Source organism: Acanthisitta chloris, unplaced genomic scaffold, assembly GCF_000695815.1.
Source record: "Acanthisitta chloris isolate BGI_N310 unplaced genomic scaffold, ASM69581v1 scaffold20646, whole genome shotgun sequence".
Lineage (NCBI taxonomy): Eukaryota > Metazoa > Chordata > Aves > Passeriformes > Acanthisittidae > Acanthisitta > Acanthisitta chloris.
In genome coordinates this window covers 52,573-72,242 of record NW_008679013.1, presented here as the reverse complement: position 1 = coordinate 72,242, position 19,670 = coordinate 52,573, and the positions used below count along the sequence as shown (strand labels likewise).

Genomic DNA, 19,670 nt, shown 5'->3' with positions numbered 1-19,670 from the left:
GGGAAAATAGAAATGTGGTCTCTGCCTTCAGCTCTAAAAGAGAGGAAGATTTGTAATTTTGATATACCTGTACACCCATGTATAGAAAAGCTACATTTTGTGTGCATAGTTCCAGTTCATTGTAAGATACTCAGAGTAAGCATATGTTGGCTGAAAGGCCTAAGTCTGGCCAAAGGAGGATTCCCCTTGTGTAGGGTGCAACATACAGCTGACTGGAGAGTTCCTAAAGCTTTGCTGCAGCAGTCTTGGTGTAGGGGGTCAGTCTCTGAGTAAGCAGTAGAGACTTTCAGGCAGATATGCTGTCCACTGCTTGTCCAGAGGTGATACAGAACTTTTTATAGGTTTGTATACAACTGACATAAAATATGTCCAAACATTGCATTGCAGTGTCATACTTAGGGTACTCTGATTTGAGACAGATTTTCAGATACGTGAAGCTGTTAGTGTGGTATGTAAATACCCTAAAATCCCCTGGCTGTCCACACAAGTTAATAGCTCCTGCATGGTGCCATTGCTGCTCAAGTGGTGCAGTTTTTGTCTATCCAGAACAAGGAAGATGGAGCATATCTGGCTGTTAAGAGTTGAAAACTAGCTGCTGCTTTAACTGTGCTGTAGGTACTGTTCTTAAATTTGCTTGTGAAACACAGAAAGGTGGCTTATGCCTGGCTTATCCTGATCCACCTCTTGCTGTTTTTCTGTGGTCTCCCCTTCCCTTTGTTGTATCAGGCACTGTACTGTAATTCAAAACTTGACCTGGTAGTGAAGCTGCAACATGCAAAATTAGATCTGGATTTTGGATCTTTTCTAGCCTTCCTCTCTCTGTTACTATTTGTCTTGAAAAGTAATAACCGTTAAATAGGCTGTGTAGAATATTGATTTATGTGTTGAAGTGTTTAATAGGTTTGTGTGCGTTTTCTATTTCAAATCCCAGAAGATACTCTGCTAACTAAACTGAAGCCTGGTGAAGAGTGTTGAAGGAGTGAAAATTTAAAAACCTTCCACTGTAAAACAGGCATAGCTGGTGATCAGTGTGACCTTTTCAGTTGTTACTTAGCAGCATGCATTTTCTTGGGTTTAATGGGTTAATGGATTTAGTGAAGTAATATACTTGTGAATGTTCCCTAAAGCTAAATTATTTTTGGAAGCGTACTAATCATTTCAATATAAAATGTGCAGAAAAAAAGTTTATTTTTTAACCATTTTTTTTAATACTAGCACTGATGGAGCCCTTGGAGTAAGCATCAGTGCCCCAGGAGGTGCTATTGCTTCTGTTCCAAACTGGACTCTGCGAGGAACACAACTCATGAATGGTACATCCATGTCTTCTCCTAATGCATGTGGAGGCATTGCATTAGTATTGTCAGGTAATGTGTTAAATATAGCTGCAACATCTAAAAGAGATTAGATAGTTTTTCCTCGTAAAAATTGCTGTAGCTTTCAGAACTTAACACCCTTATTTTTCATTTCAGGACTCAAAGCTAATGATATTCATTACACGGTTCATTCTGTCAGAAGAGCTTTAGAAAATACTGCAGTGAAAGCTGAAAACATAGAAGTATTTGCACAAGGACATGGTATTATTCAGGTACTGGCTAGCTAAAAGCTCAGCATAATATAAATAACTACCAGTGGAAAACTAATCTTCAAAAAAAGCCCAACAGCTTTCTAGATGATCTCACTCAGTTTGCTCCCTTGCTACTTGATTCTCAGATCTGACTGAGGGAGAGGAAGGGAATGTTGTGGGAGGGCAGGAGGAATAAGAAGGTTCTTTCAGCATGCAGTTAGTGTAGAATAATTGTCTTAACGGAACACATTCTTAGACTACTACAAAGGTATGTAAACATAAAAGTGGGATGTGGGGTTTTATCACCCACATGTGAATTTCGGTGCCTAAATTCATCCACAGGTTTTTTTTCTGCTGTTGTCAGAGCTGAACTTGTTCTGTGCAGACAAAAGCTGGAACTTCAGGTTCTGGGCAGTGAAAATACAGATACCCACGCTGGTTCACAGAGGAGTACAGCTGCTCTTGTGCAGTGACTTTGCTGTGGGCCTGCACAGAAAAATCTGAGTGCTCATTCTATCCTGTGGACTTCTAAGTAGCTTGGAAGTCTGGTGAAGGCATACTGAATGTCTCCCTATGCAGAACCTTGTGTTCTTACAGAGCTGCTGCTGTTTTTTGCCTACAGTCACTTCCACCCTAGTCAAAGAGAAGTACTGAGATTTTTCTCTCGTGCTTGAAGGTGCTAGATATTAAATACTTCACCCTAAGCTCATGTTCTGGAGGTGCTAGAACCTAACAGATAATGTCCACTAAGCATGTCTGCAATGCTGAATTTGATACAGAAGGCAGCAGTGGTGGTAGCTGTAGCAAATAAAAAACATTGCTGCAGAAGAATGCAATGCACAGTCACATTTCTGTGTTTTAGTAGCCTGTGATTAACATGTGTTAAAACATGATTAAAATTGGTCTGGGAGACAAGGCTTTGTATGTCTGCTTGTCTCAAGGGGGAACACCCTAATCTTTGCTGGTGAAGGCATGACAGCTCATTTCCACAGAGCCAGGACTGGATTTCATGACCTGATTCTCTTATGTCATATCAATATATAAAACTATAGAAGCATCACATACTACTGATTGCCTCTTTTTGAACTGCTCAACTTTTTGTATGATATACGCGTTTTAAATGTTTAACTAGTGTTGCTCTACATATGAGGAAAGTCACCCTAATTAGTATAGTTGTTCTGGGCCTTGAAGTCCTCTTTGGCCTTGAAGTCATTTGTTATGTTTATAGCAAAGGAGATTTGTCCTTTATGTTTTTTTATTTTGATGTTCTTGACTTTCTGGGCTCTGTGTGGCTGTTGCAGGCTGAAAAGTTGCCTCATTTTCTATACTCAGCATTGTGTAAGCATGTGTGGCTCAGGTAGCATGTGAGGTACTTCACTACTTGTTGCTGTGCTTGCTGAACACTTCATATTGAAGAGAATATGCATGAATTACTATTAAGCTGAAATTTGTTAATTTAGAATGTGTTCTTCGTTACAGGTTGATAAGGCCTATGACTACCTCATTCAGAATTCATCATTCACAAGTAACATAGGCTTTACAGTTACTGTTGGCAGCAACCGTGGAATCTACCTCAGAGATCCTGCCCAGGTAGCTGCACCCTCTGACCACGGGGTTGGCATAGAACCTGTCTTTCCTGAGAATACAGGTAGGAAACAGCTTTTTGTCTCTGGGGCTGGGGGTGGAAGTAAAGTGTGATCTTGAAACAAAAAGCTCTGCTAATGAGGAGTGATAGGAATCTGTATACAAAATGAGTCAGCATAAATCTGAATTTCATGGTAAATGAAGACATTCAGCTAAACAAGTTTTCCATTCTAACCTTGGGCTTACAACTGCAGCACTTCCATGTTTTGGGGGAGTCTGTTGCTTCATGCTTTTTCTCACTGTTAAAGAGATCCCTCTTCATTCTGTAGAAATTTAAAGAAGTTGTGAGGCTAGGGAAAAAGTACAGAAAAATAATCAAATACCCCTAATGTTTCATGAAATTACAGCAAAAACCCTGAAGTTCTGTAGATAATTCTTGACTAATAATAATTGCTGTTCTAAAGATGAAGCAGCTTACCCAGAAATTAGTTTCTCGGTTATTTAAAACCTATAAATTCTAGATTTGGACTTTTTCTGAGTTTCTACAACCTGTAAAAAAATCCTGGTTTAACAAAGTAGACTTCCATTCAGTGTCTAATAATTGATAACATATCTAAGGGCAATACGGGAATTGATACAGGTTTTACTAGCAAGGGGAAAGTAACTTGGGCAGATTAAAATAATGTTTGACATTGGGTTTTGTTCCATAAACCATTTTGCCCTGTTTTACTTTAATAAAAACTGGAACTCGCTGAGAGACTGAGTTACATTGTATTCAAAAAATGAGCCATGTGAGAGCTTATTATGGAGATTGATTCCTTTCCTAAAACCTGTCACCCCCAAGAAGGTTGGCACGTGCAGTGAGTTTGTTTAGGAGAAGAAAGGGTATGAACTGGGACAGGTTACTGTAAAGGCTCATTACTGACTCAGAATATCTTCACTGCCTGACAGCTTACTTTACAATTAGTGATTTTAAATTTAACTTCTGACACAAAGAAATCAAATAATCCTGCACTAGATCTTCCACAGGAAGCAAACAATCTGAAACCAGTTAGACATTTGTAACGGATGACCAGTTTGTAGCATGATGTTATTTCCCTAGTATCTCTCCAGGTGTTATTTCTGTGCTGTCTGGTGTCTTCAAAAGACCAAGTTTGAGAGACTGTAGTAAGATGTTAAGGACAGCTGATCTGCTCAGTCTGTTGAAGCTCTTATGTACCTGTAAGGGAATTGCGTCTGATAAGAGTGCTCTTCTCTCTATTTAATAAGTATGTGATGAAATGTCTGAAAATTAAGCTAAGCTTAATTAGGACTAGGAAATCTGGAAAAAGTTTTTCAGAGTGTCATTAATCTTTGGAGCAGAAGAAAGCTGGTTTTTAATAACTAAAATATTTCAACTGGGTTGGATACTTCTCTGGAGCTGTGCTTTAACCCATAGCTTTTTCTGACATAGAAGCTAATTTGCACAATCTAACTGTTTTCAGAGTCAGACTGGATTATCATAGTATTTTTTTTACTAGACTTTTCCTCTTTCTTAGAATCATAGAATTTTAGAGATTGGAATGGATCTTAGAGATCATCTAGTCCCAACCCTCCCTGCCTTGGGCAGGGACACCTCCCCACTAGACCAGGTTGCTCAAGGCCTCATCCAGTTTAAATTCCTCTATAATGTAATCTGGTAATTGGCATCACCTTCAGAATCAATGCAAATGCTTTTTATTGTACTTCTCTGTGTTAGGCAAGCCTTTATCTGTAGAATTGTCGTGGTTTAACCCCAGCCAGAAGAACCACACAACCACTCACACTCCTTTTTCCCCCCCAAGCTGGAGGAATGGGAAGGAGGAAATAAAATAAAATATGTAGGTTGAGATAAGAACAGTTTAATAATAAAGAGCCGAATGAGCTAAAATGCTAATGGAAAGTGAAAGGGGGGAAAAAAAGCCCTAACAAAACAAAACCAGTGATGCACAATACAATTGCTCACCACCAACACAACCCCAAACCTCCCCCCGGATTGGCCCTTCCTGCTTATATACTGGGCATGACATTCTGTGGAGTGGAATGTCCCTTTGGCTAGTTCAGGTCACCTGTCCTGGCTATGCTCCCTCCCAGTTTCTTGTGTACCTTCTCACTGGCAGAGCATGAGGCACAAGAAAGAAAATGTCCTTGATTTAGGATAAACACAACTTAGCAGAAACCAAAACATCAGTGTGCTATCAGCAGTATTCTTGCTCTGAATCCAAACACTGCACTGTACTAGCTACTGAGAGGAAAAAAAGAAATTAACTCCATCCTGGCTAAAACCAGCACAAGAAGGAAGTTTTACCTGCTTCCAGACTATATTGTGGGTAACTGAAGCATTGTTTACCAACCTACCTTTGACTTGGTTGGGTTTAAGTGTTTTGGGGTGGGATTTCAAAGTTGAGTACAACCTTTATTTTACTGCATACTGCTGCTATTCTGTTTTTCTCAAGTTAAAAGAAAGAATGTAGAGCACTGTCCTTTGTGCACAATCTGACATCCAGGAGCCCTAAGGAATTGATTCCTATTAAATTTTATTGATGTGTATGTACATTTTAATGGGAAATATTCTGTTATAGTAGACTGTGTGTACATATTTGTGTTATTGAAATGTTTTTCAAATTTTCTTTCTTGACAGAAAATACTGAAAGAATATCTCTCCAGCTTCATTTAGCTTTAACTTCAAATGCACCATGGGTCCAGTGTCCTAGTCATTTAGAGCTTATGAACCAGTGTCGACACATAAATATTCGTGTGGATCCACGTGGCCTGAGAGAAGGGCTACATTATACAGAGGTATGGAAGTATTTGTGTTCTAAGCAAGACTCTGTGCCCTTTCCTTTTACGTGGTTTCTATCAATGTTTTAGAGAAGTAAATAAAAATAAAAACATAGAGAAAATATATAGACCAAATACATAACCATCGATTAAGGATTTTCTTTCCTCTGGATGTATATTAACATTTGACTGTCTTTCTAAGTCCTGTATTATTATTATTATTATTATTTAGGATAGAGGTTTAGGTTTTTGAGATCTTAAATATTTCTCTCCTCTGTGGTGGCTTAAGAACTGGCCTGGCTTTTGTGGTTTTGCCTTGCAGTCCTATATGGACTCAACATTTTGCTTTACCTTGAGATGTTGCTTGGGTACAGTGATGTGACACATTTTCTTGTTTCCTCACCTCTACTCCATCCCATTTTGGAAGGTGAAGGGAGAAGCGTGTGATAATAGCTGTGTGCAGTAGAAGATTTTGGTGACTTTCAGCTTCTACATTCAAATTTGGTCAAATTTAGTAAGAAAGCCAATAAATTTCTCATTTTCTTTCCCAGCCATTCTCCTTAACTCCTGCAAAAGACACCCACCAATAAAAAATATTTTTCAGCCCTTTCTATCCTGATCACAAACCTTATATTAATATTGAAATGTTACCACTGCATTGTAGTTGATCACAATGAGGATGATACCGCTTGCTCTTTAGAAGTGCTTGCTTAAGATGCATGGAGTTGCAAGTTGTCTATGGTACCACTGACAACATTTTGGCTAAGTCATTGTGAGTGTGGTGAGGCACTGGCACAGGTTGCCCAGAGAAGAAGCTGTGGGTGCCCCATCCCTGGAATTGTTCAGGGCCTGGCTGGCTGGGACATTGAGCAACCTGCTCTAGTGGAAGGTGTCCCTGCCCATGGCAGGGGGGTTGGAACTAAAAGGCCTTTAGAATCCCTTCCAGTCCAAACCATTCTATGACTCTATGATTGAACACATTTTCAAAGATGAGTATTTAAAGCTTGGCTGTGAAAGCCATGGTAAGAACTGTATTTTTGGAAGCATAATACTGGAAGATAAGGATAAAAATGTTTTTTATCTAGCAATAAAAATAGCTGAACTAAAATAACTCTGTTTGGGACAAATTTTGAGTTGAAACTAGGTTGAGCTTTTGATATAGGGACTATCAAATGTGGGTTCAAAGCTTGAAAACTTCTGAGGAAAGACTGAAATGAGTCAAAGTGCGAAAACTAATTTTTTTTCTCAGTGATTGTTGCTAGTTTACTATTTCTAGGGTGACAGTAGTCAAATGATTTTTATTTTTTTATTCAGTGATAACTACAAATTGCAAAATACTCTGATTAGTTTAAGTTGAATGTTGTCTTCTATACTTGAATTTTGACCAAAGATTTTACATGGTTGTATTTTATGTTGTTAGGTCTGTGGATATGATACAGCAACACCTAAGGCAGGCCCTCTGTTTAGAGTTCCAATCACTGTTGTTATACCAACAAGGTCAGTGAACCCAGAACTGTGCTTGAACTTACTGCTAACTCTGTTAAGGGGGTAGACACCTGACTAGATTCTTACAGCAGACTTTTGCAGCTGTGATTTCTTTTCTAGCCTTGGTTCTGGCAGCCAGAAAGCAGTGTGTTCTGGTGGAGTTAGCCACAGTGGCAGCAGCTTCCTGGTCCATCAGAATACAGATGTCTTCTGGCCTGTTGACCAAAGTATCAATCAATGTAGTCATCTGTGGAGTTTGTTTTATCATTTCTAACTGGTGGTCTGGAGTGCACAGAGGCAGGGGCCATTATTTGGCTGTTGTGCATTGGGATAAGATTTGATCATGACTTTAATACAGTGGATTTATAGAGCTAGTATTGTGCCCATCATTGGCTTAAACATATTACTTCAGCAATGTTGGTAAGGAAGAAGAGTATTTTATTAAACCTGTTTGGTGGACAGTCTGCCCTGAGGGGAGAAAAAACATAACTCTAACTCGTTCGTGGAAATACTGCTTCTTTCATACGTTCCCTTTAGTGGCAATTCACTCAGCTAGGAAAAGCAGATCCACTGAAAACTAGGATTCTTGGATACTTATGTTTAAGCACAGCAACTTTGTAGTGGTGTAGAGGGTGTTTGCATAGGGTGATGGAGCTAATGTTTTCAGTCTTTTGGATCAGACCTTGAGCAACCTGATCTAGTGATGTGTCCCTGCCCATGGCAGGGGGTTGGGACTAGATGATCTGTAAGGTCCATTCCAACCCTTAAATTCTGTGATTCTGTGATACATTGTGCTGTCAGATTCTGTACTAGTATGAATTAAAACAAGTGGTGCTGAGGACTGAGTGTCCTCATTGTACACATTTTTAGAGTATTCCTGCATTTAAAACTACTTTTAAAAATTGGCTTCACAGCTTGTTTGACTACTGTTTGTTTTCCTTTTGACATGCAGAGTAGATGAATCATCAAGCTATGACCTGACATATACAGATGTTCATTTTAAACCTGGTCAGATCCGAAGGCACTTCATTGATGTTCCACAGGGAGCTACGTGGGCTGGTAAGGAATGGAACCACATTAAATAAAAAATCACATCTGACAGACTTGACAAAGTTGGTTTTAAATCATTTTGACTTCTGCCTGAATAGGTACTGAAGGATTCAACCCATAAATATATAAAATATTCGCTTGTTGTTTTTTTTTTTATCTCTTAGTGGAGTAATTGTGAGTTCTCATGGATTTTGGTATAGTAGGGTCCTGATTCTCAGTCTTAAAGGAACTAGCAGAAAACAATCTGAAGTGATTGTCTGTACCTGGGGGAATGCCCCATGTGTATGGAAAAATATGGCTGTCTGAAGTTTGCCTAGTTTTTAAGGTATATGTAAGGTTGAATGATGTCATAACTGAAGAAAATGTGATTTTCATAACAGACAGGTAGCTCATAATTTTGCAACAAGAAAAAAACTCTTTTCTTTGTCTTTCTGTGTGAGATTACTGAATAATAATCCTTTCAAAAATACTTCATTTAGACTGAAGTTAGTATAAGACTATTAATTTGGAATTCAGCATTCTGTCCTATAGAGATTATCCATCTGTACCATCTGATTAATTTTCATCATTTAGTTGAGTCATGTTTCTCTTATCTGTTTTCTGAATTTAGCTAGTTTTCCTTAATCTGAAAGAGTCTTTGAAAATAACTGATATATGAACATTATTCACATAGGGAGCTACTTGAGGTACTATGTAACTTCTTAAATTATCAATTTCTTGTGAAATGAATGTTTCTCTGGTGAATCTTTCCTACTAAAATTCTTGGGTCTTGAAACTAAACATTTTCTTTTTCTTTACTCTAGAAGTGACAGTATGTTCGTGTTCAGCTGATGTGACTGCCAAGTTTGTGCTTCATGCCGTTCAGCTAGTGAAACAAAAAGCTTATAGAAGTCATGAGTTCTACAAATTCTCATCCTTACCAGAAAAAGGATCAGTGACTGAAGCATTTCCTGTCATAGTAAGTTACCTTAGGGTGGTGTGGGGTAAATAAAATAATGCAATAGTGCAGTATCACATAATTAATTCTGGGCTTTTTTTCTCTAAAGAAAAACCCCAAAACAAGAAATCATATGCTTGTTACAGTAGTGAAAGCATCTGGTTTTCACTTTTGAAAAGATCTCTAATGGCTTGCTAGTGTTTTAATTACTTGGGAATGCCCTTAGAGAATACATGTTGATCTCTACAATTTGTTTGTATTTGTTTATACAAACCAATTTGCTTCCCTTTCAAACAGAGGTTATGACTTGTTAGGTACATGTAGTTCAGCATATTTTGTCTTTAGTGGTTAATGTGCTAATCTGGGGCATCTCCTTGATGTTGAAGCCAGGTGATAACTGACTGGATGCAGTCAGGCTTAGCTTAAATAATGCTAGCTCAAGAGTCTGAAGAGAACCAGGGAGTGACCTAACAGTTCAGGGGTGTGGGTGACAGTGTCTGCTTCTCAAGTTTGTCCCTTGCCTTGCAGAATTTAGTTGCATGGCTCTGAAGCCTAGAAGTAGTTACAATTTTTGTGCTGTTCAGTCCCTTACCCTTTGTGGAAATGTCAGTTGGGGAACCCAACCGAAGTGGAGCTCATTAACACATTATGAATTTTGTGATTTCAAAAAGAAAAGAAAACAAAAAACCCTACCAACCAGACAAAACCAAAACCAACGCAAACCTCTGAAGCTTCCCGTCCTCTTATTTAGGCAGAGTGGGATCTCTTTTTTCTGATACACGTTTTCTAGGGCAGACATACTAAACTCATCTATGAACTAACCTGGCTGCCTAGTTTGAAGCGTAAGAAAGGAAGATGTAACATTTGAAAGCTGTACCTTTCTGTGTAGGGTATACCCCAGCACTCTTGTCCTGTTTTGTTGGAGCTGTCTTGTGTTTTCTGGACCATGTCTTATTTGGTACTGTTCAAATCTATATAATTGGAGTAAACGGGACATCAGAGACCTTTTTTGAGCTCTACTCTGATCTTTTTTTGGCCTGGGATGAGGGAGGCTGGGGTCAACAAAAGTGTAGGATGAGAGCTTGTGTCTAACTTTGTGCTTTTGTTACCCAGGCTGGAAAAACCATTGAATTTTGTGTTGCTCGGTGGTGGGCAAGCCTGAGCGATGTTAGCATTAATTACACTATTTCTTTCCATGGTGTACTTTGTGGTGCTCCTCAGCTAAACATGGTAAGTTTTCCAGAGTGTTTATTCTGAAATCCTATGTTATCTCAGTATAAAAAAAGCCTTCCTTCCTTCTTGCTTGTATTTTGAAAAAGTATGTTTATGTGTGTGATGTTCGTTTTCTCTTAAAAATTGGTAAATAGGAGTTCAGTGCAGCAATACCTACGTGAAGTAGCACCATTCTAGTTTATCCTGGCTCATCAATTTATTTTGCTGCTAAGGTCATCTGTCCCATGGGTGAATTTGGCTGTATTCAGGCTCTAAGAGCTGATTAAATGATAAAAAAGAGTGGGTGCAGTGTGCTCAGGTACCAGAGAAGAAAGGGAAGAGCTGGTGGTGGTGGGTGATGTGCACAGCAGCTGCCCCTACTCCATCAGAATTCTATCAACTCTGTAACAGAGTTAAAAATGGGAGGATGCAAAGTTTTGCCCTTCCTTCCTGAGCACCAGTAACTTTCATAACATTAATTTTAATACTGCTCATATACCAGTGGCTTTGTCATGAGATACTGCTAGAAGGAAAGGTTTTCAAATTATTTTGCCCATTTTGGTCTGTGTGTGTAATATTGGTTCTCTTCAGCAGTTAAAACTATTCTGTAATAATAATACTAAGCACAAGCACCATAAAATACTTGTTTCAATATTCTAGATGAATAATACTTTCATACATTGAAAGAAAAATGTCACGAATACACAAACAAAATCCAGTCCTGCCTGAAGTGACTTGGCAGTTCTGTACAAAGTATTTAAATCATGAAGGAGGGAAAAAATATAAATAAGACTTCAGCTCCAATTCTGTGAGTCCCAGTGTATCTGCTGTTGATTAGCTTATAGAGATACACTTGTGACACTGCCTAAAGCACTCAGTATTGCTTCTTGAAGTATAAATAATTACAGCCTGTGTTGTATTTTTGAGGGACATAACAGATGGTTCACATCTGATGTTGTAAGTGCACAGAAGCTTAGTTGTTCTGTGCTCTTTTTGCAGCATGCTTCAGAAGGCATCGTGCGGTTCGATGTTCAGTCCCTGCTGAAGTATGAAGATATTGCTCCATGCATAAATCTGAAAAGCTGGGTTCAAACACTCAGGTAGAGTTTCTGGAGAACTGTTTTGGGACAGTGGGAAAACTATTTATATGTAGAGTTAAAACAGTAACAATTTAACAGTGAAATTCAGGGTTACAGCAATATTCAAAGTCAGTTTGGAAGGATCAGTTAGTTTGTTAGCATTTTCTCTTTTTTGGTGCCTGTATGGTGCCTTTTCCATACAAATTCTTTTCCTTAAACTCATTTTTAAAAACAAAATTACAGAAATACTCCATTGATTCTGAATGAGACACTTAGAAGTAAAAGGCACTTTAGTGGAGTTATGTGGTGCTACTGTTTGTTGGTTTGGTTTTGGGGTGGGTTTGTTTTTTTAAGCAGCTGCTTCAGATCCTGCCCAGTTTTGATCTGGTAAGACTGTCTTTCTTGCTTGATAGAAATGGGTTTGTAGGAGGATCTGGTGCAAAATTTCATGTTTATCTTGTTGTTGGTTTGACACATGCTGATTTGGAGAAAAGCTTTGTTGGAAGATTCCTAAACAGTGCACCAGTTACTAAAGTTGTTCACTTCAGAAGGATAAAGAAATGCATCATGGTTTTAAGTGGCACTTTTAAGACATGGGACAGACAATTTCACAGTACTCAGTAATCCAAAGTTTTCCATTATTTGAGCCTGTCAGTGGAGACCTTGGGCTCTGTCTGGGGCTTTTGGGTACTTGTAAGTGGAACTGAGGTTACTGATTTACTGTTTAATGAACATGTCACCTAATGTTAGATTCAGAAATACTTGATTTGATATGCTACTGAACTGCAATTAAGTGAACTAAGGAGAAATATTTATGTATTTAAATTATGGTATGAATAGTGTCTCTTGAATGAACAAATGAATCATACCATGGAGGGAAAAACTCCTGAATGGCTTTTCATCCTGTCTCTTGTTTCAAATGCTTGGAGCCAGAGTGAGTTATTAGGGAGACACACTGTGTACTATTACTTGGTTCTTAACTCTTCTGTCAGCAGTCTCTCTAGTGTGTGCCAGACCAGGAAACCTGGGTTAAATGGACATGTGCTCTGACCCAGCACAGGTCCCTTACTGGGTGATTGATCTGTGCTTTTGGCAATGAAAAAGCTGACACAATCTTACAGAGAAAATTCTGATCATGTATTAAAGGTTGTCAGATTGCATGAAATAAATGTAAACTTAAGTGATGCCAGACCACCCTGATTGTGCTATTCTTTATTTCCGGAGTTCTGATTTTCCTGTTTCCTTATTCTATTGTCTTTGATGCTTAAGGTCCAAAGTGTTTGTGCTGCTCTGAACAATAGCTTTTCCCAACTGTATCTGGGTTAACGTACCCTCTCTGTAGTGTAGAGGTGTTACTGCATGTGCTGAATGCAGGTGTACTTCAGAATATTCTTCTACTTAAGCAAAACAAATTTTGATAGAGGATACATGTTTCTTATGAGTATCTTTTGTTGTTTTTTCTTGTTGAACTGCAGACCAGTGAGTGCAAAAATAAAACCTTTGGGCTCCAGAGATGTTTTACCAAATAACCGTCAACTGTATGAGATGATTTTGACCTATAACTTTCATCAGGTAAGGGTTATGAGAGTTGGTGGGTTTTTAAGTTGTTAATAAGTACAGCATATTTTCTAAAATCATCAGAAGGGAGGTCAGGATTCACACTCTAGACTATCTACAGTCAAAATTCTGATTTGCTTCTCTCTAGGAGCTACTGTTCCTTGAAATGGGCTACAGTTCAGTTATCTTTTTGAATATGTATATGAGGATTGTGCTTGTTTTTTTCAGTAGTAAATTAAATGCTTTGACCTTTCTTTTACTAGCCTAAGAGTGGAGAAGTCACTCCAAGCTGTCCACTTCTTTGTGAATTGTTGTATGAATCTGAATTCGATAGTCAACTGTGGATTATTTTTGATCAGAACAAAAGACAAATGGGTTCAGGAGATGCCTATCCACACCAGGTACAGAGTAATGTATTTATTTTACCTTCTGTTTGCTGCACAGTGTGAATTTTCTTTCTTTCTAACCTCCCAGGCCTGCTGTCACCACCTAGCATTTCCTTATGTGTAGGTATAATGTTCTTGTATGTTCACAAGAAGATAGGTTCAGTGGTGATGCTTTTGTGTAAAAAAAATAATGACAGGTTTGTGTCCATGAAACAGAACATGATTTTTTTTCCTCTCCGAAGCAAGGAGAAAGAGAAAAACCTGTTAACTTGTTATTTGTTGTGATTTTGACTGGTGCTTCTCAAGAAGTAAATTCAAAATCTTGTTGTCTTTGTTTCTGTATTTTACAAAGACAGTACCTTAAACTTTTCTATGCAAGGTGGAAAGGATCTATTATTTTTTCTGTAGTCTGACTTGTCTGCTGGTAGATCAGAGGCTTCTGTATCCATGCAGGCTGTCTTCTGTGCTGCTGATGTCTTCAAACAGCTTTTGTTAATGCTTCAGCTTGGTTTACTTCCCATTGCTGTCTTTCAAAGGGAGTTTTGCACAACATTTGTAGATACTGTACCTCTATGGGAATCTCTGCTGGAAGAGACTGTCTGGATCATGGGGGAAGTAGGAAGAAATTAAAAATAAAAAAAGCCAATAAAAGGCATAAAAGAAAATAATTTTCCTTATTTTTTTTGTTTTTAAACTACTTTTACCAATCCAAAATCCCAGTTGAGCTTTGTCAATGTAATGTTTATTTTGTTAGATGGTGCACAAAACATAGTTTCAAAAGACATGCTTTAAAGTTTATAACTGGCTTTCAGAAATTGTATTATTTAAGCTTCTGTTTCACAATCTGCATTTTTAAGATGCTATAAAATCTAGAAATCACCAGAATACTTAGTTACTTACACCTGGTGGGTCACCATGCTGTGAGTCTCTGGTGTTGTGCATCATAGGACAATGCTAAAGTAATTCAGCATCATTTAATCCAGGAAGAAATACCAACAGGAAACACAACCTTTGAGTTATTGTTCCTCTCTACTTGGGGCTGCCTTTTGTATTATTGCAGCATCAGCAAAAAGGAAAGGAAACTTAGCATGCTGCTGCTCTAAACATCCACATGGTACCCTTTTTGTTTGATAGAAATTAAAGAATGCTTTCAAAACTAAAGCATCTGAAGGTCTGGAGTATTTTTGTTGGGTGATGTGGGAGTGGATTCTTAGTTTTGTTTTGTTTTTTTCATAAATGGAGTTAATGTTATCTCCACATTCCTAATTGAGTAACAAGTTTGGGGCAGAGAGTCTGTCATGTCTTTAAACTGCAGCCATAAATCTCACAGGAATGCTGGGTCCCTCTGTGAAAGCTGGTACAGTTTGAGATAGTAAATGTATTCTTTGAAGTGAATGTATTCTTGAAAACATTCTTTGAAGTTTGAGATAGTAAATTATGTTCTGTGATCTAAACCACAAAGCAGCCAAACATAGTAAACTGAAACGAGACATTTGTTGAGACACTGGCACAGGGTGCCCAGGGAAGTGGTGGCTGCCCTGACCCTGGCAGGGTTCAAAGCCAGGCTGGATGAGGCCTGGAGCAACCTGTTCTAGTGAAGAGGTGTCCTTGCCCATGGCAGGGGGGTGGGACTAGATGATCTGTAAGGTCCATTCCAGCCCTTAAATTCTTTGATTCTATGAAAGCATTTCAAGGCAAACCTGCAGAGATTTTGAACTGAAAGCTTGACAGGAGCCCTTGTTATCTGAGCAGTTAATGCAGTGTTAGAATAGGAACAACTTATGTCAGCCTGTGTTGTGATCTGAAAACTTGTTTTCAGTCAGTACAAAATGTGTTTTGGCTGCTATCACATCTTGCAAGCACTCTGTTTTTAGGAGATTATAAAACCAAGCAATATAATATATTTGCGATGATTAGAACTATATGCATAAAGAAGAATATGACAGACATGTTTCTGAGGTGGTGGGGGTTTTTTTGTGAATGGTGAAATATTTAATCTTGACATTTATAAGAGTTTTTCTTTCAGTATTCTGTGAAACTGGAAAAAGGAGATTACACCATTCGGTTACAAATTCGTCATGAGCAGAACAGTGAGCTGGATCGCATCAAAGACCTCCCGTTCATTGTTTCTCACAGGTTGTCTAGTACCTTGAGCTTAGATATTTATGAAAACCATAGCCTTGCTCTCTTAGGGAAGAAGAAATCCAACAGTTTGACATTACCACCAAAACACAGTCAGCCATTCTTTGTTACATCTCTGCCTGATGACAAGTAAGTTATTGAACTGTTTTTCTCATTTACATTTAACCAGCTGCCTCTGCCCCTGACTAAAATGGTACTGTGATTGTGTCTACTTGTTTAGGCTTGGTAATTAATTCCTCTTCTGTTGCTCTTTCACTGCTTGGCTTCTTTATTATAGCCTTCATGGAACCTCAATGAACCTGGTTTTAACACTGAACTTGCTTTCTTTGACTAGAATACCTAAAGGAGCAGGACCAGGCTGTTACCTTGCAGGAAGCCTTACACTGTCTAAAACAGAACTTGGAAAGAAAGCTGTGAGTATTTCAAATGGATGAAAGTTTCTTTATCTGAAACTTTTGTAGCAAGTAAATGGCATGCCAGGAAGTGCTGTATGGGTTTAGTACTTTAAAGAGCACTGGGTTTGTTAACATACTACATTTTAGAAGCAGCTGTTTTGTTATAAAGTCAGCATAACTTCTAACTAGTTCTATCTTTATTTTCATCTTCTAATTTCAAACTTAGTTGCATTTTCTAAATTTTGAATTCCAATTCTTTTGCTCAGAAACCTTTTATTTCTAGAAGCAACTGCTTTTTTGGGTCATGTGGAGCCTAAAATTGACTATGTGTAACTCCCTAGCTTAATGTAGTTTTTGAATGAAAAATATCTGTATATATAGTGTTCTGTGCATGTTTGGTTCTCTAATGAACAGCTGTGCTCTTCCTTGCATGCATGCAAATTTCAGCCAAAATAAGTGCTTCCTAAACACCTACTTGTTACTCTTACCAAGCAGTAGGAATTCTGCTGACTCAAATACATAAACAGATATTCTGACCTGCTACATGCTCATGTTGTCAACCACTGGTATGACTCTATGCTTCAACAGAATGATGTAAGATCTCTGTGTGTGATGATAGAAAAAACCTGCAGGGTCTTTTTGCTCATAATGCAGCATCCTGCGAAAAAGGGTTTCTAACTTGTATGACTCTAGTGCAACAGCAATTATAGTCACCACATCACTTTTCTGTGTATCTGGTGCTAGGGTGTTTAGAAGATTCCCTTTAGCTCTTTCTAAACAGATTACATTTTAGTCAGTCCTGGTGATTGTTAGGACTGAGAGGTAGTTCATCTATGTCCATATATCACTAGATGTGGCTGAACATCATGTATAGAACTAGAGTATGTTTTCATAGAAAATTATTTTCTGTGAGCAGGTATGCACATACCTTTAGACTTTGCTGAGCATAACAGTTTAGTTCATTCAGTCTGATTTCCTTGTAGCTACTACTTCTGGGTTAGATTCCACATAACTGCAGGTGAGATAATGTCTGTCAGGAGAGTTTATGTATCAGTGAGGAAAAACCCAGTAACTAGGACCTCCAAATTACCTTGTTTAATGTTTCTCTCTGATTCCTGCAAGGTTGCAAGTGAACTGTAATGAAATCCATGGTAAATACATTCCACTAGTGTAGTAAATTTTCCTTAACTTGAATTTTGCACTTCCTTGAACTACTAGTTGCAATTCCTGCCTGTTTTAGTTTAAAACCAGACTTAGTGGCTGTGTACAGTGATTTCTGGGACAGGAGGTAGGTAGATACTGCCTGTCAAATTTCACGTGATGGAGAGTATTTAAGAGCTTAGAGAGAAATTCTAGCTGAGACGTGTCTCATGTCATAGTTGAGGGAATTACTGCTATGGTGATATTTCACTGGAAAAAGGATGGTATCAAATGGCCTCAGATACTTTCTGCTGCCTTTAGCAAACCTCAGTATGTACCAGGAGACAAAAAAGGAGGACTAGGCAGCAAAGTTGTCTCTTAAGTCAGCGAGTGGATGCAAGGTAAGGGAAAAAAAAAATGTATGTAATTTCTGTATATTTTTTATGAAACAGAACAATGCCACTAAACAGTCATCTAAAATCTAAAATTTTGAGGCTGAATTTCTGTAATTTATTAATTGAAGCTAAGTGGTTAACAACACTTGCTTGTCTTACAGGAGTAATGGACTGTATACACAATGATGCATTGTTTTATTAATTTTACAAACCTGAAAGAGCATGCTTTAAGAGCATGTTTGATCATAGATGGGACTCTAAAAGCTGGAAATCTGTAGGTTGAAATTATAATTGTACAGAGAAGGTGTCTCCATCCTGTGTGGTGTGTGCATGTTTTCTTACAGTATGTTATTCTAACTCCCAGGGGCAGTCTGCAGCAAAGCGACAAGGAAAATTTAAAAAGGTACTGAATGTTAGTTTTTGAAAAAGATATACTTAAGTCTTTTTGCATATGACTTACAGAATTTGTCTACCAGTCTTGGTTTTTAATTTGTCTCCATCTACCTACTTAGACCTGAGTTACTTATTTCAGCACCTTAAGTATGTTTACTGGCAGAATGACAAAACACTACTGTAACACATAGCTATAGAGGCACGTGAGCCTCTGAATATTTCTATAATAAGTGCTGTGAAAATGTATATGGTGACTAGTGGTCTCTAAGTTTTCTTATTAAATACTCAGGAATCTTCAGTGTTTGTGGTCAAGATTTTCTGTGGCAAGTGTTGCTGCCTATTCTGTTCTGTCTGCAAATTGAGAATTGAATAGGAACCTTACACTTTGATGTAGAATTGAATATCTAACTGTATACCCAATCTACTGAATTGAGAGTTGGCTTCATTACAGTCACAAAAAACATACTGTAACAAGCAGTGCTTCCCTTAGGAGGGATGGATGTGATTGAAATGTTTCTCAGTTCATGATTCTACTCAAATTGAATGTATCCTGTTACAGGCTAGAGTTTACAGTCATGTAGCAGGCCATAGAATTTACAGAATAAATTTTGGAGCATGTATGAGATATTTTGGATAGGGAGTGAGTGATTTCTAATATAGCAGCATTTAGTATTCTGCTTTATCATAGTTACACATGAGGTAATACAATAGTTTGCCAGCAGTGAGACTGAAACTGTTTATTAACAAATATTCTCATATACTGCCACTAAAATGGTTACTGGGTTTTTTCTTGTTTTGTTCATAAGTTTTAAGGGTATTTACTTTCTGTTGATTTCAAGGTACTGTGTTCTGGAGTGATGTGCAAATTAGTCAGGATTCTTGCTAGAAATAAGACCTGAGAATGATGAATAACAGTTTGGAATATTCTGTTATTTAGTTAACAGTGAGCAGGTAGCTGAGCCTGCTAACTTGCTGTGGCCTTGGTGTAATAACTGTGTGGGAATGTGATTAGGCTTTACAAGAAGGATTTTAGTGCACGTTGCTGAATTGTATTTTGATATCTAAAAATCGTGCAGATCACTTCTAGAAAGATGATTTTAAAACCCCATGTGAATGTACAGCTTCCTGATGAACAGGGTATAACAAATTGCTGTCTAATGCAGCCCAGGGTACCATTAACCCTCATTGCCACAAGGGCTCATTGCTTACTCATGTTCACCCTGGTGTCCACCAGGAGCCCCAGCTCCTTTTCTGCCAAGCTGCTTTCCAACTGGGTCACCCCCAGCGTGTACTGTGCCTTGCTTTATTCTTCTCCAGGTGCAAGATTTTGCAGTTCTCCTTGCAGACCCATTTTTGCAGTCTCTTAAGGTCCCTCTGGATGGCAGCACAACTCTCTCCTGTGTCAGCCACTCCTCCTGGTTTAGTGTCATCAGCAAACGTGCTGAGAGTGCCCTTTGCCCTGTTATCCAGGTCATTAATGAAGATGTTGGACAGGATTAGATCCAGACTTGAGCCCGGGATACACAGCTAGCTGCTGGCCTCGAGCTGTGTG

General features: G+C 38.4%; 1 protein-coding gene across 1 annotated transcript in view; it reads left to right on the top strand.

The window, feature by feature from the left end:
* TPP2 (tripeptidyl peptidase II) overlaps nucleotides 1-19,670 on the top strand; it is a gene marked incomplete at its 5' end in the record, with an annotated part of 42,003 nt that overhangs the window by 9,232 nt on the left and 13,101 nt on the right. Inside the window, 13 exons of the mRNA XM_009077139.1 lie at nucleotides 1,216-1,364; nucleotides 1,470-1,585; nucleotides 3,044-3,212; nucleotides 5,808-5,965; nucleotides 7,368-7,444; nucleotides 8,385-8,491; nucleotides 9,286-9,440; nucleotides 10,533-10,649; nucleotides 11,631-11,731; nucleotides 13,186-13,282; nucleotides 13,531-13,668; nucleotides 15,680-15,924; nucleotides 16,130-16,208. Of these exons, the coding sequence (XP_009075387.1) occupies nucleotides 1,216-1,364; nucleotides 1,470-1,585; nucleotides 3,044-3,212; nucleotides 5,808-5,965; nucleotides 7,368-7,444; nucleotides 8,385-8,491; nucleotides 9,286-9,440; nucleotides 10,533-10,649; nucleotides 11,631-11,731; nucleotides 13,186-13,282; nucleotides 13,531-13,668; nucleotides 15,680-15,924; nucleotides 16,130-16,208 (1,708 nt within the window). The remainder of the gene's footprint in view (nucleotides 1-1,215; nucleotides 1,365-1,469; nucleotides 1,586-3,043; nucleotides 3,213-5,807; nucleotides 5,966-7,367; nucleotides 7,445-8,384; nucleotides 8,492-9,285; nucleotides 9,441-10,532; nucleotides 10,650-11,630; nucleotides 11,732-13,185; nucleotides 13,283-13,530; nucleotides 13,669-15,679; nucleotides 15,925-16,129; nucleotides 16,209-19,670) is intronic.